Here is a 22,650-nt window from a genome sequence, read left to right on the forward strand (position 1 = left end):
CACCCACTCCCTCCCGCCCGCCCAGAGGAGGCGGCGGCGGAGGGATCTGCCGCTTGATTTATCATCAAAGTTTTGCCCAGGCTGGGATTTTTAAAGCGGTACCCGCAGCGTCCCCCACCCGAGTGTGCAAATGGGCGGCGGGGTGGAGTGGAGGAATCCACCCAAGGGACCCAGCTCCCGCAAAGCATAACACAACTGGCTTCAAAAACGGAAATACTATCCAGCCGGATAAGGAGAAAAGCCATTCCACCTGCCGCCAAACCCGGCGCGCTCCGAGGACTCCCAACTTTGCTAGCAAGGTGGTGCCAGGGTCAGGGGGTCTGTGGCGGTGGGGGTGAAGGTGAGGGTAAGGCAGGGCAGGAACCCGGGCTGAGGCACAGGGGACCTGGTGATAGCCCTGCCGCAACCCTTAGCTCCCTGTGTGATCATGTCCGGATGTCTATCCCTGTCTGAGCCTCAAAGTTTTCATCTGAGAAATGGGAAGAGTAGCTACCTCCAGGGGTCGGTGGTGAGGGTTTATGAAATCGTGAACGTTAAAGCGCTTGGCATAATGCCGTTCTCATGGTAGGATATGAATATTTATTACTATTGTTACTCTCTCTGTGTCTCAGTTTTCCTGTCTGCCTAATGGGAGTGAGGCAAGCCAGTTCCGGGGGGGGGGGAGGGGGGCTCCTAGTTTAAAGATGCTGGGCCCTTCGCGGTAGATTGGATCGCCCCCTTCTGGACTGTAAGTCTCCCTTCCTCCGACCGATGGGCCTAGATGGAATGTTGGAGGGGCGGGCAGGTAAGAGAGCCACTCCCATTCCCAAGACCAGGGATCCAAGGAGATCCTCCGCCTCCTTCCCTGCCTGGTATACTGGGGCTGTTGGGACAGACCTTCAGTACAGACACGGGAGCAGACCGTGGCCTCATTTAAAAGACGAGGAAGCACATGCAATCAGAGGCATAGCTTCTCCGAGGTCTCACAGAGAGTCTGAGGCAAGGCCCCTGATACCAGGGCAGGGTCCCTTCCTGCTCTCACCCCTTGTCCTTCCCCAAGCCTTGTGCCCGACACGGCCCTGTCCGCCAGGGTTTCAGCACCACGGTGACGGACAGCGTCAACCCCGACTCCCATCTTTTTTGGCCTCAAGGACCTAGCTGGGCGGGCTCTTAGATTCGAGGATTCAGCATCGTAGACAGGCCTTCCGGCTTCCGCTCCTGTTCCTCCGAATGGAGTGAGCACTGCAGAAAGCCCACTCCCCTTTCCACAGACTACAGGTGGTCCAGAATTGTGGACAGAGCCCCAAGTTTGAGAATGAGAGTAGAGCCCGAGTGACAGCTCCCCACCCATCTTTATTCTGCCCTTGCATTCCTCTTCCCAATATTATGGTGGGGCCTGTGGATGGGGCCTGTGGTCACTAGCAAGAATCCAGTTCATTCAAAACTATGGACAGTCCCCCGAAACCCCCAATTACAAATGCGGTGTTTCAGCACAACTTGACAGCCCCCGCGGGACGCTGCCTTCAGCACCGCGGACAGATCCCCGCCCTCGTCCCAACTCCTTTCCGCCCACATTGACTAGAAGAAGGGGTTGGTTTTGCCTGATTAACTCACTTCTTTTCACTTCCTTCCCACACAGAGATGGTACTTAGGCTATCTGGGATGGCCAGGCATCTTGGACTCTACAAAAGCGTTTTCTCATTCATTAACTTGAGCCTCACTTCCCATGAAATGGGCTCCATTGCCCCCTCTTAGAAAGATGAAGAAACAGATTGTTTGAGATCACACAGCAGCACCAAGACCAAAACCCAGACTCTTTCAGTTCCGGCCCGAGGCCTCTCTAAGACAACGTGGTGGTAGAACTGGGGCTCAAACCAGGGCTTTCTCCTCTTAACCCACAGATTGCAGGCAGCGGGGCACATGCAAGGGGTCGGGGGGTGAGCAGATTAGAAGAGAGAAAACAAGAGACTCCACTTGGGGGCTGCAAAGGAAAGAGGTCAGGGTGGGACAGCACTCTTCTGCCACTAACCCACTGCCTGACCTTCAGGAAGGATTTCTCCTCCCAGTCTGCAGCAGGGTTAAACACAGTGGCCTCTAAGTCTCCTTCAAGGGCAGACCTCCAGGGATTGTACGACCTTGAAAAGGCTTATGCTGTGAAGGCGCTGCCCAAAATTCTTCCAATGGCCTTGTTCATTACAGAAATCCCAGCTTGTCTTGTTTGCACTCGGTCCCAGCTTCCCCTCCTGCACATACCTTCTGTCCAAGTACCATTTCCACCATGTTCTCTCCCTGAACATGCCTGAACTTTGTCACATTCTTTCTTTTCCCGGTGCTTCCCCCTCCTCTTGCGTGCCTTCCCCTCTGTCTAGCTGAGTGCCCCCATTGACCAAGGTCCAGTATCCCACAGGAAGGAATGACTTTTCCCAGTCCCCAAGCCTCGGTTGGCCCATCACTGTGTACCCACTTTAATTATCCCACTTAATCCTCAGAACAACCAGGCCACATAAAGTAGGAGAGTGTCGTTGTAAGTATGGAGAGTAGCTTTGAATCCTGCCACTTGCTAGCCAGTGACCTTAGACAAGTTACTTAGCCTTTCTGTGCCTGAACTTCCTCATCTGTAAAATAAAGATTATAATATCACCATCACAAGATTATTGTGAGGGCTAAATGAAAAACATACATGGAAGGTCCTTAGAATAGTGCCGGGCACATAGTAAATACATGATACATGTTGGCTACTATTATTATCATCTATTGATATTATTATTTGCAGACAAAAATAGATGCTCAGAGAGGTTAAGTATCTTGTCCAATGTCACACAGCAAGGCAGTTGTAGAAACATGATATATTTGATTCTAGAGCCCATGCTCTTAGACACAATACCTAAGCACATCTAGTTCAACCATCCTCCTTGCAACTTAGGAAACTAAGGCCCAGAGAGGGTAAGTGACTCCTTCAGAGTCACACAGCCAACCATGACAGAACCAGATCCAGGTCCTCTGTCTCTCAGCTCAGGGTCCCCCTCCCCCACTTTACTGTCCTGTTTGTATTTCCTACAGCACCTAAATTGCTCTTTACAAATCACATTCACATCCATGATGTCATATAATTTGTGCAACAAACCCTGAGGCCAATATTATTATCTTCCTTCATTTTTCTTAATGTTTTATTTATTTCTGAGGGAGAGAGAGAGAGGCAGCGTGAGCAGGGGAGGATCAGAGAGAGAGGGAGATACAGAATCCGAAGCAGGCTCCGGGCTCTGAGCTGGCTGTCAGCACAGAGCCCGACGCGGGGCTCGAACCCACGAACTGTGAGATCATGACCTGAGCCAAAGTTGGACGCTTAACCGACTGAGCCACCCAGATGCCCCACCTTCCTTCTTTTATAGATAAGGAAATTGAAGCTCAGAGACATGAAGTAACAGGCACAAGGTTGCACAGGGAGTCGGGCAGAAGCTGGATGTGAAAGGAAGAATCCCCAGCCCGTATTCCTCCCCTGTGTATTTGTCTTTTCTGCTTCATGGATCCAGTGGAAACTTCAGGCATAGGCACTGTGGAAGCTAAAAGCCTGGTGGGGGCAGGAGGCAACTGAAGACTATCCCAGAAAATAGTCTCTAGGAATTCACTAGGGTGGGTGACTCTTGTCATTTCACTCTGGGAAAGCTCCAGGAGAGAGTAAACTTCCCATCCCTGAAGGCAATTAAACAAGCATCCAGTGGTCACGTGGATGCCATGAGGCAAATATCACTGCTATTCCCATTACCCAAGTGAGACTCAGAAGGCGAGCATCACGTCAGGTCTCGCGAGTGGGAAAGAAAATCTTTTTAAGGCTCCCCCCCACCCCAAAGTGGGACATCTTGCACTGCCTCAGGCCTCTGACCTGAGCTCCCTGGAGAGCCTCCACCCTCCCCTTGACTCAGGGAGGCCACCCTCCCTCCCCTCCTGGAGAGGTGTCACTTGAGCACCATGGCTCTGTCAGTGGTAACAACCGTAAGATTTGTCCTTTTAATCCAGAATCAATAACAAATTTCATTTAAAAATAAATTAAACCAGGCATTGGAAATCATTCACCGTGTGGGCCAGGGCCCTATATAGCGCCGTCTAAATGGCTTCCTTTCTCTCATCTATCAATGCCAAGAGGGGGGAAATACCTAAGCTGCCTGATTCATGGAGAAACTACTTAAATGTATCAGCCCCTAACAATAAGCAATGTGAGCCCGGAGTTGCGCCTTTTAACACACCAATAACATGTGGAGCGCGGCTTCACGAGAGCTTATCAGAGACCCCACGGTCACTGGCTTGGAAGGAGCCCATTTATAAGGGGGAACAATGGCTTCAGTATGTAGTCGCCTAATTTCCAGAATGCATTACTGAGCTCAGAGGAGCAATGGAATTCTATTAAACTCTTATCTGCCATGGTTGGGTATGAAACCGGCGGGGAAATCCAGACTTGGCATAGACATGTCCAGAAAGCCCCAGGCCTGACCCTAGGAGGTGGGTGAACAAACCTAGAGGAAGAGGTGGGGGGCAGGCAGGGCCCCGGATGTGTGAAAATATGTGCGTTAATAGAGCTCCGGTTTCCAGCGATTACGTTTACATCAGCGAATAAAACTTGGCAATAAAACATCGGAGCTGCGTCTCAGACAGCATTTCCTTTTACAGCCCGGTGTATTTCACTCATTATAACAGAGGCAAGGAGCTTCAGGTGTCCCCCTTTCTCCCCCTTTAATTAAATTTCCTAAATTACTGCCCAAGATTTGGATAAAGCAAAAGACTTACGGCGCCGCTAATCGGCATCACAAGCTCCCGCCCCTCACTGTGGTGGCCCTGACTGGACCAGGTTCCAATATTATTAAAGTGAAATACTGTGAGCACTGCCTGCCTGGGCTCCGGTTTATAAAAGGGGATGGAGCCTCAGGAGAGAAATTGGCTCAGGCTCAGGAAAGACTCCTGGGTACCAGGATTGGTTTTTCCATCACCTCGCTGTGTGACCTTGGGCAAGTTACTTCCCCTCTCTGGGCCCCACAAGTTTCTCCCCCACCTTTCCCTAAACAGCTATCTTGAGGCTCTTAGAACTGATCTGGGGCTGGGGTACCCCTCGAATGCACACTGGGATGACTTGGGGCACTCTGAAAAATATTAATGCTGAGGCCTCACCCCAGAGATTCTGACTCAGCTGGTCTGGGGGTGAGGCCTCGGTATTAGGCTTTTTAAAAATTCCCCAGATGATCCCAGTGCCCAGTGAGACACAGAGTTGCGAGGTGTTAGTGGACTAACATCTCTGAGGAGTATGGCTGTGCCTGGGGAGGCCCGGGCCCCGCCCCTGGGCTTCTCCTTCCGACCGGCTGGGAATCTGCTCACTCACACAGCACCCCCTCCCTGCCTGGTGTGTCTCACGCAGACACCCAACAGGCCACATTAGGACTCCAGCAGAGGGAAAGGACAGGGGCTCTTCCTCTTCTGTTCCTTGGATTGGGCCCAGCCAGCCTCTTGGGCTGAGGAAGCCACCTGTCCCGACTCTCATCTGGAGGGAGCCAGATGGTGACTCCCATCCAGCCCTGGGACGCTCCTCTCTTCCGACGACGGTCTAATCCAGTCCCCCACGAGCAAAGCAGGAGCCAGGAGTGGCCTCTACAGTCAGGCCACGTCCCTGTCATATGAGCCCCCAGGTTCTGATGCCTCTGTCCACGTGCCCCACCTTTGATACAGACGCAGGTTCCCTGCTGCACAGATCTAGAACCTTCTTCTGCACTCTGCCTCTCTCAGAACTCATGTCTAACTAGGAAGCTCCTGTCTGAGTAAGGACCATGCCTGGGCCAGCTGCTCAAGGGTAGGGGGAAGTCAGCCAGCCCGCGCCGGCCCCTGCCAGGCTGAGTAGCCCCAGGAATACCCACGAAGCCACTCGGAGGTTTTTCTTCTGGATTCCAGCCTGGGTGGACCATGGAGAGTGAAGACACCACCTAAAACCCAGATTTAAGGGGCGCCTGGGTGGCTCAGTCGGTTGAGCATCCAGCTTCGGCTCAGGTCATGATCTCGCAGTTCGTGGGTCTGAGCCCCGCGTCAGGCTCTGTGCTGACAGCTAGCTCAGAGCCTGGAGCCTGCTTCAGATTCTGTGTCTCCCTCTCTCTCTGACCCTCCCCTGCTTGCACTGTCTCTCTCTCTCAGAAATAAATGAAACATTAAAAAAAAAAAAACATTTAAAACCCAGATTTAAAATATCACCTTTTTCTAATGGAGAAGGGTCATAACGATGATCACTTATGCTCCCATTAAATGGACAGGGGAACTGAGGCCCAGAGAGGGGTGATGACAAGCCTAAGATCTCACAGGGAGGAGATGGCATAGCCGGGCCAAGGACCCAGGTTTCCTGACTCCAGGAGGGGCCTTTCCTCTACCAGTCGTCGCCTAAAGAGGGCAGATAGGGTCCATCACCACCTCCTCCCAAAGACTTCCCACCCTGTGGCTTCCCAAAGTGGGCACCTCTCTGAGGTCCAAAGAACCCGTGTACCTTGGCACTCAGATTTTAGCCCAAGCCCATAAACTGTGCTCTACCAAGGCCAGTACAATGTGCATGTGTGTGTCTCTGTGTTGTCCCAGCAAGGAGCCGAGCGATAATCTCCATCAAAGGCAATTAATTGCATCGGAGAGACGGGGTTCCTCGGGCCCTTCACCCTGCAAACCGGGTGCTTATTAAACACGACGGGACAGCAGCATCTCTGCCAATTCAGGACTCTGCTTGTAGGAGTGTTTTTTAAAATCCTGAAATGACTTTAATGGCATGGTTAACTCCAGTCTAAATATTCCATGGCTGTGACTAATTAGCTAGACCAACCCTCTCCAACAGCAATCAAATGCAAGCTGCATGCGTAATTTTAAATTTTCTAGTAGCCACTCACACACGCACACAAAGGTAAAAAGAAACAGGTGAAATCAGTTTCATAACATGTACATACCAAAACGATTGTCGTTTTGACACGTGATCAATATAAAACATGGTTCGTGTGATATTTTACATTCCTAGGATGTACCGTGTCCTCACAACCTGGTGTGTACTTTATACACGGCACCTGTCAATTCGGGCTGGACACACTTCCAGTGCTCAGCCCCATGTGGGTCAGGACCTCCCCAGGGGGCGGCGCCAAGCTAGATGTCTCCAAGCAGAGATCTCCGTGGATCCCACTCAGGGTGTGTTCTGCCCTGGAGCTAGACCCTGGGGCCCGGAGCCGGGCGCCATCCCGGTGGGTGACTCTTCACAGGGCTGCTGTCCTCACCCAGGCCACGCCCAGGGTGCCTGCCACACCTCACAAGACCTATCGTGACCTGACTGATCACTCTTCCCCTCTCAGCCCTCATCTTCCCTGCTGCCCCGTGGCCCGCCCCCTCTGGTCACACTCGCCTCCTGCCTGCTCTTCAGAGGCTCCAGAGACGCTCCTGCCTCAGGGCTTTTGCATTTGCTCTGCGTGCTCCCTGGGACACAGCTCCTCAGATCATCGGGTCTCTGATCTGATATCACCCTGACCATCTTACCCAAAATGCCAGTCCCCCTAAAGCCCTGTACCTTTCTCTGCCTCAATGCTGATCATTATCTGCCCCGGTACATGTTGCTTTCTTTCTTTTTTTTTTTAATTAAAACATTTTTTTAATGTTTTTTAAAATTTATATCTGAGAGAAAGAGAGACAGAACGAGCAGGGGAGGGTCAGAGAGAGAGGGAGACACAGAATCTGAAACAGGCTCCAGGCTCTGAGCTGTCGGCACAGAGCCCGACGCGGGGCTCGAACCCACGAACTGCAAGATCATGACCTGAGCTGAAGTTGGACGCTTAACTGACTGAGCCACCCAGGCGCCCCTACATGTTGCTTTCTTGACTTTTCTGTCTCCCTCACTGCACTGTGGACCCATGAGAACAAGGGCCGGGTCTGGCCTGTGCCCGCCTCGATCCCCGTGCGGGGTGCGAACTTGGTAAGTGATGACTGAGTGAACACACACATGTGACTTTTGAAACCTGTCTGTGCCTGTCTCTCCTGCTTTGGAAGACCCGTGAGAGAGGGACTAGGCCGGCTCTGCTCATCGCTGTGCTGTCACAGGGCGCAGCCCACAGGCCCTCAGTGGTGCTGCCTCAGTGGAGCTGGACACACCACGGCCTGGCCCGGGCTGTCCCTCCCACGTTACCCTGACCCACAACCATCATTTGCTGAGGGCCTGGGATGTGTCAGGTCACATGGCAAGCATTACCAGTTTTATTAAATTAAATCCCCGCTGTACTGAAAGGTAAGCATTTCCATCCCCATTTTACAGATGAGGAAACTGAGGCCCAGTGAGGAGTCCAAGACCTTCCTGCCGGCAAGTGGGAGGTCCAGGGTCCAGTGTATATCTTCCTGACTCTGAAATTAAGTAACACTTACTGTGTTGGCGTTTGCAGGTCACTGAGCCGAGCACGCTCTCTTCATCGCCCTTCCAGCACATGGCTACCCCGTGCAGTTACACCATTGACACCCTGTGTGCTGATGAGGAGCCCGAGACAGGGACGCAGAGCTGTGCTGAAGACCACACAGCTGGCGGCCACCAAGGGGCCTGAGCATGTCACCCCAAGAAGGAAGTCTCTAGCTCCGAGGGTATTGTCTGGGGCCAGCTCTCAGCCGGGGGGTGGGGGAGAGGAGAAGATTAGCTGAGCAGCCCCTTCTGATGTTGGGATGCAGTGCCCCCGTCAAAGGGGCCTAGCAGACAGGCTCGCCTGGCCCGAGGGAGGCCCTCGGCCTCGGGGCCCCAGCTCACCTCCGGCACCGCCCGGTGCGCCGCAGCTTTCCCCTCTCTACCATGGGAGGGTACACCTTGATCACTGCTGCAGAGCCTTTCCAGCTCAGCGCTCCAGAAGGAAATGAGGGGTAGGGACTTGACCGAAATATACAAGGTTTCCAACACAGGTCTTCAGAGACTCAGGCGAATGTTCTCACTGAAGCAGACTCTTTTTAAAACCGGAACTGTAGCATTAAACCAAAGGAATGACACTCTAATGGTGAAGTTTCAGACAAGGATGGAGGTGGGCACAAGGCATGACCAGCTTGACCCAGACCTGCTGGGCCTGGGTCAGAGCAGAGGGGTCTTCCCAGGGGGCCCTGCCGGAGTAGAAGCCCCAGCAGGCGTCCTGGGTCTCTTGTATTAATGCTCTATCGGCAGAATCTGGAGGGAGATGCCGGCTAATTATATTTCAACACTCACCAAGGCCAGTACATTGTGTCACAGCCGCTCAAGAAGGGGATAAACCCCTCTAATCCGGCAACATCTCCAGCTATGATCCTGAAGGCAGCACAGCATCTGGGGGCTTTCAGAGCCTCCCCACACCCCCCGCCCCCAGGGGAAAGCAGCCTTCCAGGAGCAAAGCCCACGACCCTGGGGCTGAAGCTCTCCCGTCCCTCATGAGAAACCAGACAAAGAACAGCAAGGCAGCTTCGCAGGGAAGCGAGTTTCCAGGGCTGCGTGCATGTTTTCATTGTTTTCACTGTCCATCCACCCCGCCGCCCCTCCACCCCTCCAACAGTGGTCATCCATCCAGGATTTGGTCTTTTCTAGTGCAGTGGGGGGAGCCTGCCCGTCGGGTCCAAATCCTCACCCATGGGATCCTGAGCAAGTCTCCTCCCCTCTCTGAGCCTCAGTTTACTCGTCTGAGAGATGCGCACTTCCTCTCCCCTAACCCCCGGGCTGTGGCAGGAGCAGAAGACATAGAATCCTGGCACCCCTTTAAAAGCGGGCACTGTGCGGGCTTTCAACAGATCATCTCATTGAATGAGCCCTGGGTGGGGGCCGTTGATTCTCCCTGTTTTGCGCTGGAGAAGTGGAGACCGGAGAGGTCAAGGGACTTGGCCAGGGATGCACATATGCGTGTTCTTGCTCACTCCCACCTGCGCTCACGGCACCGTTCTCCCCGTGCTCCCCCCCACGCCTTCCCCCAAACGCGGCCTGCCCCCAACGCTGGCGGGCCTGGCCCTGGTGGGGCGCCCACGTTCACACACGTGCGCATGACCGTGTGGGGCAGAGTGAACACTGGCCTCGCCTGAAGCCAGACGGAGGCGGGCTTGAACCCGGTCCCACCCCACCCCTGCCGTGCGGCCCTCGGATACCTACCCAACCTTTCTGAGCTTCTCTAAAGTGGAGGTTATGATCCCTGTCCTCCTGGGCTTCACGAAAACTAAGTCAGAGACGCACGAGAGATCCTTCCTCAGCCCCTGGCACATAGGAGAGGCTCAGTAAACGTTAGCCGTTGACTGTCCTCACTCCCTCTGGGATAATCCATGGATCCCATCTTATTGTCCAGGTAGAGAAACTGGGGCCCAGGGAAGGACAGACTTCGGAGGCCATACATCCCAGGGACAGGCATCGATAGGCCTGGATCCCAGGGCCGCACCCCTTCCCTCATAGCCCTCCACCCTGTGCCCCACTGGGCGTTCTTGGCCAGAGGAACCAGAAGCCCTAGTGTTGATGGGGGTGGAGCTGGAAGGCCTATGTCCCCGAGGAGGCCACCTCTGGCCAAAAGTCAGGTGTGTGACCTTTGAGCCCCGGCTCAGCCATGGCCTCAGCACCTCCCTGCTGCTGCCTCCCTGGTCCCTGGAGTCTGCAAGCAGGAGCTAGCCAGGGAGTGTCTAAGAGTCGTCATTGCTTCCTCCCGTGCTCCTGTCCCCCTCCACTGGGTGGGGTGTGCGAGGCCCCACGGCCCTCAAGCAGGGGCTCTCTCCCCACCCCCGCTCCACCCCATGAGGCTGGGAAGGCCCCGCTGATCGCTGAAGAGGCAGCTGGCTGACTGCCCTGAGTGCACTCTGCGGTCTGGGTTTGGATCCCGACTCTACCTCCTCTGGGTTGCGTGACCTGGAGCTCTTCCCTCTCTGAGCCTCCGTTTCCTCATCTGTAAAATGGGAATAAAAACCGAGCTTATCACAAAGTGTTGTTGTATGAGTTAAACTTCCGTCACTTACTACAATGCCTGATGGATGGCAAGCACAGGCTCAGTAATGGCAGAAGTGAATCATTTGCCAGCCGCTGGCTAGGGCCCAGCTTCCTGGATCACTGGTCTGAGTCAGTGGACGTTCCCCAGGTGGGCTCCCGTTCAGGTCTGGAGAAATCTGAGGCATGAGGGAAGCTGAGAGTCAGGAGGCTTCCAGCTCCACTGACAACAATAGGTCAACAATACTGACCAGGCCATGTGGCCACTGGTAGCATTAACAGGAGTATACAGTCTAGAAGAAAGGAGGAGATGGTTTGCCCCGTTCCGTTCTGTGCAGCTCCAGTCTCCCCTGTCCCTGCCCCAGACTCTTCTGCTCCTTTTAGGAGGGACACTGACCTGGTGACCAGGGAAGGGGGCATCAGGATGGGACGGGCCTGCAGAGTGCACAAGCTCAGTCTCTAGAAGGACTGACACCTTTGGCTCTGGCCCTCGCCAGCCCTGACCCAGGCATCGCCCTGTCTACGGCACACCTCCTCACCAACGGCCCCTCATGCCCAACAGGCCTCCATCCGAAATTCCGCTGGTCCCCTCAAGTCTCACCCTGATCTAGGCTCTTCTGTGTCTCAGGCATTANCAGAATTGGAATCCATCCCCAAGCCCTGCCCAGCGAGCACCTGCCCACCTCCATGCTGGCCGGTGGGCAGCCCATCTCTCACCAGCCTCCTGCGTCCCCTGTGCCCACCCACATCCCACCAGAAAGGAGCGCTTTTCCAAACGCAAATCCCATCATCCTCCCCCACTTGGAGCTCTAGATGGTTCCGACTGCTTAGAATAAAACCCAAACAGCTTTCTTCCGTGACCTCACCTCCCACTAGCTCCCCCTCACTCTCACTTCCAGCCATTTGGCCTTCTGGCGGTTTCTGGAATGCACCACGCCGCCTCTCCCCACACTTCCCTCTGCCTGGAACAAGCCTGCACTCTCCCAGAGCTTGGTTCCCATGCCAGTTCCTGGAGGGGCCGACTCTCCCCCTCGGGCTCTCCCCACCCCTCGCCCTCTCCTCTGCAGCCACCGTGACTGGGCTGTGAGCACCTCCCAGGGAAGGTCAGATCTTCCTCGTTCCCACATCCTCTAAGACCGGCACACAGTCGGGCCACAGAAATCTTGCTGAATGAATAAGGGAGGCAAGTAGTGGATGGATGAATGAAGATCTATATAGTGGTCTGGGGAGTAGAGGATGTGGGTCCCGGTGGGGCTTGATGGCTGTATCTCAGACATGGGGGGGTCCTGGTCCTGCCGTGACACCAGGTCCCTGTGTCACTCTGGTGTTTCAGCCCCCTTGGGCCTCAGTTCCCCCAGGAGAATGAGGGTATTGTGTGAGGCCTTGAAGGCTCCCTCTACTCTGCTCCAGGGGTCTCTGTTTTGGGATGTGAAGGAGGCTGGCATGGGGCAGAGCCCTGGACGTAGTTAGACTAGGTCCACGCAAGGGCAAACATTCCTCCAGCCAGAGCTGTCCTGCAGCCAGACAGGCTGCCTTGGGAGAAAGTGAGCTCCCCACTGCTGGAGGTGTGTAAGCAGGGGTGCCATAGGGAGGAGCCGCCTGGGCAGTGGGACTCATGACTGGGCACCCAGCCTGGAATTCAGACAGGCACGGGCTCTCGAGGTCAGTCTCTGCTCTATTCTTGTTAGCCGTGTGACCTTGGGCAAGTGGCTTCGGCTCTCTGACTCTCTCTGAGCTCCTGGTCTAGAACACAGAGGAACAGCACTGACCTTGCAAGGTTTTGCCCCCATGTGCAGGGCTGGAGCCTGCGCGTGTCTGATGAGCATCAGCGCCTTGCCCCGCCCGGCCTGCAATCCAGCTCGCCCGCTTCACCCCCAGAGTCCAACAGGGGCAGGGTCTGTGGAGCACTCACCTGGACCCTTGTGCCCGGGGGCGGGGTCCTGGCCCGATCCTGGAGCCTCAGAGAAAGGGCAGGTTCGAGCAGGCCCCTCACCTGGCTGGGTGCCTTCCCCTGACCCCGCCCAACATCCATGGGCCCGTGGATGTTTCCTCCTGCACCCCTCCTCCCTCACCTCCGTGCAGGGAGCCCCCTCCTTTCCACGCCTCCCAATCACTGCAAACTGCCTCATCAATCATGTTCCCTCTAATTAACTTCTAATTTACCTCTTTAGTCAAATCTGTTTACAATCAGAGACAAGAAAACACGCAGCGGCTCGAGGTGCGGACGTGGGCGGGGGCTCCGGGGACCGTGGGAGATCAATCAGCCCTTGACCGGGGGTGGGAGGCAGGCTTACCTCCCCTCCCAGTGAGGGCTGAGGGCTCTAAAGGGCAGGAGTGGGGAGGGGGGTACCACTTGGCCCAGCACCCTGGCATCCGGCACCCCTTTCTCAGGGCCACCCCGCCTCCTGCGTGCTCCCTTGCCTCTGGTCTTCCCTCCCCACTAGGGGCAGGCATACCACCACTTGCTGTGTGGCCTCAGAAAATGACTAGACAACTCTCTGCTTCTGTTTCCCTGTTTGCAAAGTCAGGGGTAAAATAACATCACCCTCCCTGCAGGTGGCAGGCGTCCCCAGCGGTCACCCCGCAAGGCAGGCGTTACACTGGGCCGGCGTGGGAGGACCCCGGCCTTTGTTTGTTTGGTCTTCTTTTCAATAGTTGGGATGTTTCAAATGTTTAAAACTTCGAAGTCCTCTTCAACTCATGGAAAAGTTGCAAGTATGTGAGATGCCACCACCTCCGAATATTTTAGTGCGCATTTTCTAAAATACAGACGTATTCTTACATAACCACAGCACCACCACCGCAATGAGCAAATTCGGGTTGAAACCTCACTACTGTCTAATCTCAGCCGGGACCCGAGTTTTGATCCTGCTGCACCACTTACTGGTCGTGCGTGTGACCTTGGCCAAGCCCCATGACCCCGCCTAGGCCCAGTTTCCTAGTCTGTGAAGCGGGCAATCGAGGTAATATCACTAACAGCACTTGCCGTGTGAAGTCAGCGGCCGGTGCACGGGAAGCAGCACGGTGGAGGGGTACGAGGCACTGTCATATCCCGGGCGGGGGGGGGGCGTGTGTGGAGAAGGAGGCCCAGAGAGGGCCGAACTTGTCCCACGTCACAAGGCATGAAGGCCGGAATCAGATTCCAGGGCCCTGGAGAGGCAGAGTCCCGAGTCCTGGGTCAATGTCCCGTTCTCCATTCAGAGATGGCTTCCTCAGCCCCGGGACCTGCTTTTAGGCTCCTTGGGCCTCTGCTGAGGGCGCAAACCAGGGGTGGGAAGACTAAAGCAGGGAGGAAGGTGAGGGGTAATGATTATTAATGGCACACCAATAATACTAACAATAAATAATGAGCAAAGTCACCTTAGAAGAAGGTCCCTCACGGGGGTGGTGTGGGCGGAGNATGGAGCGACTCTCAGAGGAGCCTGAGAGCCATCAGGTGCGCCCACCGCAGCAGAGAGGGAGGGGACACCTGCCAGCCCCAGGCTGCCCTATGCACAGCCCACCCACTTCTGCTCGCACTGACTCGCCCACCTGTTCAGCCATTGGCTCATCCAGCTTGCACTTGTCCAGAATGTTCCTCCAGCCCTGCCTTTGGCTGCCCCTGCTCATGTTCAAGTCTCAGCGCAAACATCCCTGAAAGAGGCCTTCCAGAACCATCTTAAGTAGCCTCTCCCCTTCCACTAATCTGTGCTTTCTTCCATCACCTTGTCAGTTTTCTTCACCTCACTTACTTCTAGTGGAAGTGACACCATCTCGTTCCCTTCCTCTCATTGGTCTGCTTTGCTCAGGGTCTGTGCCCCCCCTCCCCCCACTCATGAGTTCCTCAAGGGCAGAGATCTCTGTTCTGTTCATTTCTGTCTCCCCGAGCCCAGAGTTAGCATGGGGGGNGGGGGGGCTGCTCAATGAACACGGAGGATCGAATGGGATTCTGAATTCGGTGGGTCACTGGTGTCTTCTCAGGTGCCTGTCGATGTGGGGGACACGGAGACGGAGTCAGAGAGGGACCCCGCACTCACCTGCTCACAGTCCTGCTGAATATATAAAATCACAGGTTCTCACGGTTGGGGGACAGCCAGGCCCAGGCCCTGCTTCTACACTGCCCCGGGACAGGACCCGCGGGGACAGCCTCCCGCAGGGAGACGGAGCCCTGGCTCCAGCCGGGGCTGCTCCAGCCCAGCTCCGCCCTGACTCGCTGCCCCAACTGCCAGCTGGCCGGATGGCCGGACGGGAGGCCTGGAGTGACACTTGTTCTTCAGGGGGCCTGAGGCAGCCCTGAGCAGGGCTGCTCGCTCCTTTTCGTGGAGCCCCGGCTGGCTGGCCCGGGTGGGGGGCTCTGCAGGGCTCCCTACAGCTGGGGAGCCCGTCCTGGGGGCGCAGACCTTCCTCGAGGACCACGAGGTGCGTCCTGTCCTCCTGTCTGGAGGCCTCGGGGAGATGACGGCTTCCGGCGAAGGGGAGGGCACTCTGCCGCCTGCTGCACTGTTTGTTCATATTCCTATTTCCCTGCCCATGTTTCTCGTTCCAGACTGTGTAATTAGGTGTCCAGGGGTGTCTCTGATTCTGTTCCGATAGAATTTGCCTTGTTTAATCGGTAACAGGATGGCTGCCTCTGACAGCTGTTTTTCCTAGGGAAAAAAAAAAGGCTGTTAGGGATGGGGTGAGTTGGGAGGCGGCTCGAATCGGGCTCCTCGGCTTCAATTTGCCTTTGGCACAGACGTGGGCGGTGACCCCCGGGCCCGTCCTGTTCCCTTCGCGGGCCTCAGTTGGCCCCTCTGCAGAACGCGGGCCCCTGCGATCCCGCCGCCGGGCCTGTGAACCACGGGCACCTTCACCTGCAGCGGGGAGTGGGCGGAGCTCGCCCAAGATCATTCACGGATGCGTTTAAATCCAAGGTGGCATTTTAATCACTGTGTTCTTAATTGTAATTGCCATTTAATTAGATTAATGATAATTAATAACGTTAATAATGCACTGTCCTTTGGGATGATGACATTGCAAAGCCGCCGTCCGGAAGTGGGGCTGGGCTGTGCTGAGTCGCCTCCTCCCTTCGTGCCCCCCACCCCCTCCGCCGCACTTTGTCTCCCTGATGACGTGTGTTGCGCACGCTGGGCGGGGATGGCCTCTTGTCACCGTGGACGCTAGGCCACTAAGTGCTCCGGAGGGCCAGGGACCCCGGCGGGCGATCCGTACCCTCGCCCCCGACACGGAGACGGACGGGCCCAAGGAGGACGCTGAGCGTGCGGGAGGGGAGAAGCGATGAGAGCTGGGTGCATAGGCGCTCACAGAGGTGCCCCGATGGATGAATGAATGAATGGCTTTAGTCCCTGGCCAGGCGAGGTGACCAGGCTAACCGGCCCCCCAGGAGGCAACTGTGCTTGCACCCCGTCTCCCCAACCAAGTCCAGCCCAGTCTGACTCGTAACAGGGTTCACATATGCCCTCTCCTCCCCGCCCTCAAGGCCAGAGCCCTGCTTGAAGCCACCACCGAGGCTTGCCTGGAGTAGAGCGCCAGCCCCCTCTCCTTCCCTTCCAGCCTCCTGCCCAACCCCCTTCCATGCTTCACACACGAAACGGGGGGGGGAGGGGGGGGACTTTCAGACTCAAAGGTTCAGAGCCCTTCCAGGCCCCTCTGGGCCTTCCACACAGAGCACAAGTCCTTGGCCTTGGCACTTGAGCTTTCCCAGTCTGACTCCTGCCCATGTCCCCGCCCCCTTTTCTACTACCTCCTCTCCTCCCTCCCCTGCCTACTCACCCTGCACTTCCTCAGCGTCCTTCCTCCCTCCAGGCCTTTGCCAGGCTCCTCCCTCTGCAACCTCCTCCCCTGCCCAACTCTCTACCCCTCAAAACCTCACCACCCTTCATGGTTGAGTTCAAGTGCCTCCTCCTCCATGATGCCTTCCATGATACCCCAGGAAGAGGGAACTGCTAGCAATGTCCTCACTGTGCGCACGCGCCTGCATGCGTGTGTGCGTGTGCGTGTGCGTGTGTGACAGAGAGACAGTACCCTCCCTCCTGCCTGCCATGCGGACTGCCATTAGAGTGTTGGGATACGTTTTGCTGACCACTCTAGGGCTCTGAGGTCAAGACTCCGCTCTTACCCAGAAGAGTTGTGTGACCATCCAGCCTCTTCCCTTTTTTTCCAAGCCTTGGTTTTCTCATCTATAAAATGGGGATAGCAGCTTGCCCTTCAAAGGCTGTGGTGACAACTGGATTTGGGTGTGTACTGCCCCCAGCTCAGAGCTGGGCTCTTTCCTGCCTCCCTGCCTCTGCCCCTCTGGTCGCCTCTCCCGGGAGGCCCTCCCGTCTTCTTACCTGGTGAAGTTCTGCTTGTCCCCTCATCCCTGGGCCGTGGCTGCCTCCTCCTGGAAGCGACAGGGACCGGAACTACCAGAACTACCGCTTCCCACCCTGACTCAAGCTGCTTTTGTATCTGTCACTCTGACCACCACGAGCCCTGGCTAGGTGTCGGCCACTCCAGTGGGCCAGAAGGGATGTAAGAATAAGGACAGGAGGGGCCCATATCCTGCTGCATCTGTGGTAGCGCCTCCTCCATGCAGGCCGCCAGCTGGGTCCTCTGTCCTTTGCTCTGCCGTTCATCCCTTCATCCCTTCTTCCTTCCCCCATCCCCTCCCTCCCTCCTTGACTCAGTCATTATATTCCGTGCACACTCCCTGAGACCAGTTCCTTTCTCTGCTTAAAACTCTCTGATGGCTTCCCATTGTGTGTGGAAGAAAATCCAAATTCCTCCCTGCGGCTAACAGGGCCTCATACAGCCTGCTCCCTGCCCACTTCAGCAAACTCCTCTCCTCGGTCTCCTCATTCACAAGGCACCTGGTTGTTCCTTAAATATGTAAATCACACTCCTGCCCCAGGGCCTTTGCACTTGCTATTCCTGCTGCCTAGAATCCTATTCCCAACTTCCACTGGCGGCTGTTCTGCTGGTCAATCCTGTCTCAGCTCCGGCCTCCCCTGCCCATCCAGACCAGAGTAGCTACCCTTCCTTCCAGTCTCTCTCTTTTATTTTCTGCATAGCTCCCAGAGTCGGCTGGAGCCACCTTGCTGGTTTGCAGGACGAGGAGCCTTGTTTGTTCTCTATCTCCAGAGGCGCACGTGGGGCCCGGCCCAGGCTAGGTGCTCAGAAAAGATTTGCTGAGGAGATGTTGCAGGGGCTCCTACTGGGTGGCAGCCCCGTGCTGGGCCGTCCACGCAGACATGGAGGAAAAGCAGCCCCCACCTCGGGCAGCTCACAGGCCGGGTCTGGAGAAGAAGGCTCACCGGGGGCCTGGGCAGTGCAGGGAGGGGCCACAGGAGGAACGGGGGTCTTCAGGGCGGACGGCAGAGTGCGCGGGGTTCTCAGGGCCTCTGCCCGTCGTGCTCTGGCTGCTGAGGGGTGTATCTGCCTCTGTCTCTCGCAGGAGGCTGGGGGGCCATGGAGAACAGGACCTGCCTCCTGCCCCCAGGGAGGGAGCCGTCTGGCCCCAGGCTGGTCTGGAGGGACAGTAGAATCCTCCGAGGGGCGAGTGAGGCAGGTCACAGGGCAGGAACCCACGGGCAGAGGCCCCGGGGCGAGGGAGCATCCCTGAGGCTGTATGCATGGGCTGGACAGTTGCTCAGGCGCTCCCCNAGCGCCTGTTGTATGCGGGCACACTGCTCACCCTTTGCTCTTAAAGGACCTCGGTGTGGGTGTTCGCTGACGGAAGGACTGATGCCCTCCTAGGTTTGCTCATTCATTCTGGAAGGCATAAAGATGAATCAGCTTGCAGTCCGGTGGGGAAGGTGTGGAAGGATGTGGGTAGCGATGGTATGACCACCGATCCGCACTTAACGGTTGGTCAAGCACGTTCTACGTAGCAGCTTGTCACAGATCTAGACAGTGAGTAGTACCGAATAGCGCCATCTCCCCATCTTATGGATGAGGAAAACGAGGCTCACTCAGAGAGGGCAAGTGTCTCATCCGGTTCACAGGGCTGGGGGAGGAGCAGGGCTGGATTTGAACCCAGGGAGCCTGTCTCCAGCACCCACTGGTCCACCGGGCCCGCCTGGTGAAGCTGGTTTTCGTATCTTTTAATCTTCCTCCATTTCGGAGAGACGTTTGCTTGCAGCTGGTCAAAGCAGGAGCCCGTCCTCAGGCCTTGCTCCCCAGAGGGCTGGGCTGAGGTGAGGAGGGAAGGCAGCTGGCCCAGGCCATGTCCTGTCATGGCCACTTAATGAGCTTAACTGATAACCACGGGCTCAGGCAGCTTGCCAGCCGTGCCCGTCCATTTGGCCAGGCTTCCTGGTCTCGCACCATCAGCAGGGGGAGGGCAGCAGGGGGGCCGAGGGAGGGCCCTGAGGACCCCCAGTCGTCTGAGTGAATAGCTGGCATCTGTGACACAGCTGTGTGACCTTGGACAAGGCCTCTGACCTCCCTGGGCTTCCTTTTCTTATTTAGAAAACAGAGGTGAGTGTGACAACATCGGAAGATGGTGCTGGCGGCAGCGGCCTTCAGTTCAGGGACTAGATGGGACATAGCAGGCGATCAGGCAAATGTCCACCCCCCCCACCCCCGCCTTTTGAAGGTCTCAAGAAAAACCATCGCAGCCTCGGAACACTTGAATAAAGCAGAACAAGGCTGCTGTGGTAGGGTGGAAGCAGACTCTCACCTGGCTGTCACCAACTGAGGGGGTGGCCTTCATCCCACGTGTGTCGGGGCCTCAGTGTTCTCATCTGCAAAATGGTTTGGTGCTAGTCTCCACACCACAGGACTGTAGGGAGGAGTCAATGAAACGGTGCATACCAAGTGATCAGCACAGAGCCAGGCATTTAGTCGGTGCCAAATAAAACATAGCCGACCCTACGGTGGCATGGGAGAATCTGCTGGATCTGCGAGACCTTAGGACAGTCACCTCCATTCTTAGGGCCTCTGTTTTCTCACGCTGACCCAAGGTCCGCGTCCCCCCAGCGATTGCTCTTCCTGGATTTCAGCCACTGTCTCCTCTGCAACCCATCTAATCCGTATCAGCGGGCAGGGGGCGGAGTCTCCGTAGCCGTGGGGAGCGGAGGCAGGGCCTGGGGGTGGGCGGGCAGATTTATTGCAGCCATTCCTCTCCCCCTGCAGCGCCTGCTTTCTAATGAAATTTTACGGCAGGTGNATTTATATACTGAGCAGCTCTCTCTGGCGGCCCCACCCGACTCTGGTCGGGTCGTGAAGTTGCTCCCAGCCCTCGGTGCTGGGAAAGGCTCCTGGGGCAGGGGCCCCTCCCTGCATGGTGACCCGTCGCTCTGCCTCAGTGTGTCCCAAATCTCGTCTCTAAGAGACCACTTCCTCCTGGCCCACGGCACCAGCCTCTTCCTGGGGTCCCTGCTAACATGCTGTTGTCCGCCAGTCCTCCACCAAGCAAAGGGGCCTTCTCAAAATCAGATCACATTCCTTCTTTGCCAAAACTGCTCCGTGGTCCTCAGGGCCCCCCGGGATCTGGCCCCTGCCCACCTCTCTGGCCCTCTGCCCCCGCAGCCCTTGCCTCGCTCCTGGGTCCAGCCACTGTGGCTTCTTCCCGCTCTTCTCCGGAGAATGATGGTGCTCTCTCTCCACCTCAAAACCTTTGCGTCTGTGCCTCTGCTTAGACCCTCTTTCCAACTAGCTCGGGCCACCGGGCTCCTGGATGGCATTCAGAGCTTAGCTCAAAAGCACTTCATTGAAGGGGACTTCTCAGACCACCCAGAGGTCCCCGTTGCTAGTCTACCCCCGCCATGCACCGTGTTCGGTCCTTTCTAACACCCTGTACTCACTCCTCCGGTGCATCTGTCTGCATGTCTATGGTCCTTCTGTCTGTCCCACGAGGACGGGAACTCCTTGAGGCCAGGGACAGCATCTGTCTTGTTCCCCACACGGCTCGTGGTGGGTGTTTAGTCGATGATGGGGTGGGAGTGGCGAATGATCACCTGGGTGCCCTGAGCTGGCCGCAGCTGTGGATGTCCACAGGCTGACGTCCCAGAGACCCTCTCATTCGGTCCTGGAAGGAGAGCCCAGATTGCAAGAGGGTGAGGGCCATGCTCCTGTCTCACGGAGGCGGGGCTGGGGGCCTCAGTGTCCTGCCCTTCTGCTGCTGAGCATCTCCAGGAGCCGAGCCAGGCTGAACAGAGCATTCCTCGGCTGTGGCCAGCCCCTGGCCCTGGCTTCTGCAGACCCCCTCTGGTGGCTTTTCCCATCTGCTCCCTGGAGCTTCAGAACAAAGGCGCTGGGCTACGAAGCCTCTCCAGAGGCCTCCCACAGCCTTCCCGCCGCCTTACACCTGGTGGCCTGGCTCGTGCGGCTATTACCAGCGTTTCTGGGCCTGTTTACTCCCCTGCGAGGCCGGATCTCGCTGTAGGGTCAGATCTGAGGACTGGGAGAGCCTGGGGGAAGATGAGGAAGCTCTGTGACTGGACACGAACCCAGGCTCCCCGAGAGCACAGGGGAGCCACATGCACGTGGCTCTGTGGGTTCTGCCACAGCCGGAGCTCACGAAACCTGTGTGCTGCTGACCCCAGGGTCGTCTGGGAGTCCCCTAGGTTCCGTGCTTCACCCGGCCCCCGCCCCTTTGCCTGTGCACTTGCCTCTGCCCCGAATGACTTGCTACCTCTTGTGTTTTGAGACTCATGGCCATCTTAAGACCCCTGTGAATGTCACTCAAGGTACAGATATGGTGCGTCAGCCTGTCTTCCTGATCCCTCCTGCCAGGTTTGGGGGCCCTCACGGTCCCTCACCTCTTTTGAGGAAGCTCATTATTGCTTCCTTGTGATGCCCTGTCGGGCCACCATGGGGAGTTAACACTGCCTTTCAGCTGGGTGTGTGCCCCCCACGCCCCGCCTGGGGCCGGGCACAGAGCAGGTGTGCAGCAGACGTGCCCTGGGAGGTGACTGGAAGGGGGCGGCGATGCCTAACACGGGCTGGGGGTGGACAGTGAGGGGTTCAAGCTCAGTGAATGGGGGGAAGGTAAGCAAGGACCCTCACTACAAGGTGCTTGAAGGCAGCTCCTCCTCTCATTACTGCAGAGAGAAAGCTGAACCTTCCAGAAGTTTCTTGGACTTCCCTCTTCCCGTGGTACAGCAGCCGAGGCCACATTCACATGGCTGAATCATCCCCAGCCAGAAAACCTGGCATTAGGGTCCCCACACAGGCGAGTACCGCAGCCGCTGCTCGGGTGTGGGAGTGAGGGGCTCCGGGGGCAGGGACCCTGCCCAGCCTCGGGTCCCTGCAGAGCCACGCTGAAGGTTTCTGCTTCCAGGGCACCCTGCAGGGACAGGGTGGCCTCCCAATCCCCCGTGGCCACCTCTCCAGCCTCACTGGAGCCCCTTCTCTGCTGGCTGGGAGACGGTGCGGCTCTGAGGTCAGGAGTGTGGGCTTCGGAACCAGTCAGCTTACGCTCCGGGCCCAGCTCGGTCACTTTAGCAGCCACAGACCCTGTCATTCTGGGTTTGTGAAATGAGACTGATGATGAAAGTACCTGCCCCTTAGGAATTGAGGGTTAGATGAGCTAATTCCAGCGAAGTACTGAGCTCATAGAAAGACTGTGATGAGTATTAGCAGATATGGCGCACACGCAATAAATCCATTCTTCTCAAGCACTAAATGACTCCGCTCATAAAAGAAATGCAGATGAAGACAACAAACTCTGTTGCCGTCGGAGACGCAGAGACAGGAGGGCGGTCGCTGCGTGGGGGAGGGTGCGGGGTGGCGCGCGCACACACACACACACACACACACACACACACACACAA

At 56.6% G+C, this 22,650-nt stretch overlaps 1 protein-coding gene across 1 annotated transcript in view; it reads right to left on the minus strand.

Annotated features, from left to right (window-relative positions):
* VSTM2L (V-set and transmembrane domain containing 2 like) overlaps nt 1-19,109 on the minus strand; it is a 52,656-nt gene extending 33,547 nt beyond the window's left edge. The window contains exons 1-2 of the mRNA XM_077778886.1: nt 18,934-19,109; nt 18,187-18,330 (exon numbers count right to left, since the gene is read on the minus strand). Coding sequence (XP_077635012.1) covers nt 18,187-18,330; nt 18,934-19,109 — 320 coding nt within the window. The remainder of the gene's footprint in view (nt 1-18,186; nt 18,331-18,933) is intronic.
* Nucleotides 19,110-22,650: the final 3,541 nt, after the last annotated feature.

This window comes from Crocuta crocuta, unplaced genomic scaffold (assembly GCF_008692635.1).
Source record: "Crocuta crocuta isolate KB4526 unplaced genomic scaffold, BGI_CrCroc_1.0 scaffold248, whole genome shotgun sequence".
Taxonomy (NCBI): Eukaryota; Metazoa; Chordata; class Mammalia; order Carnivora; family Hyaenidae; genus Crocuta; species Crocuta crocuta.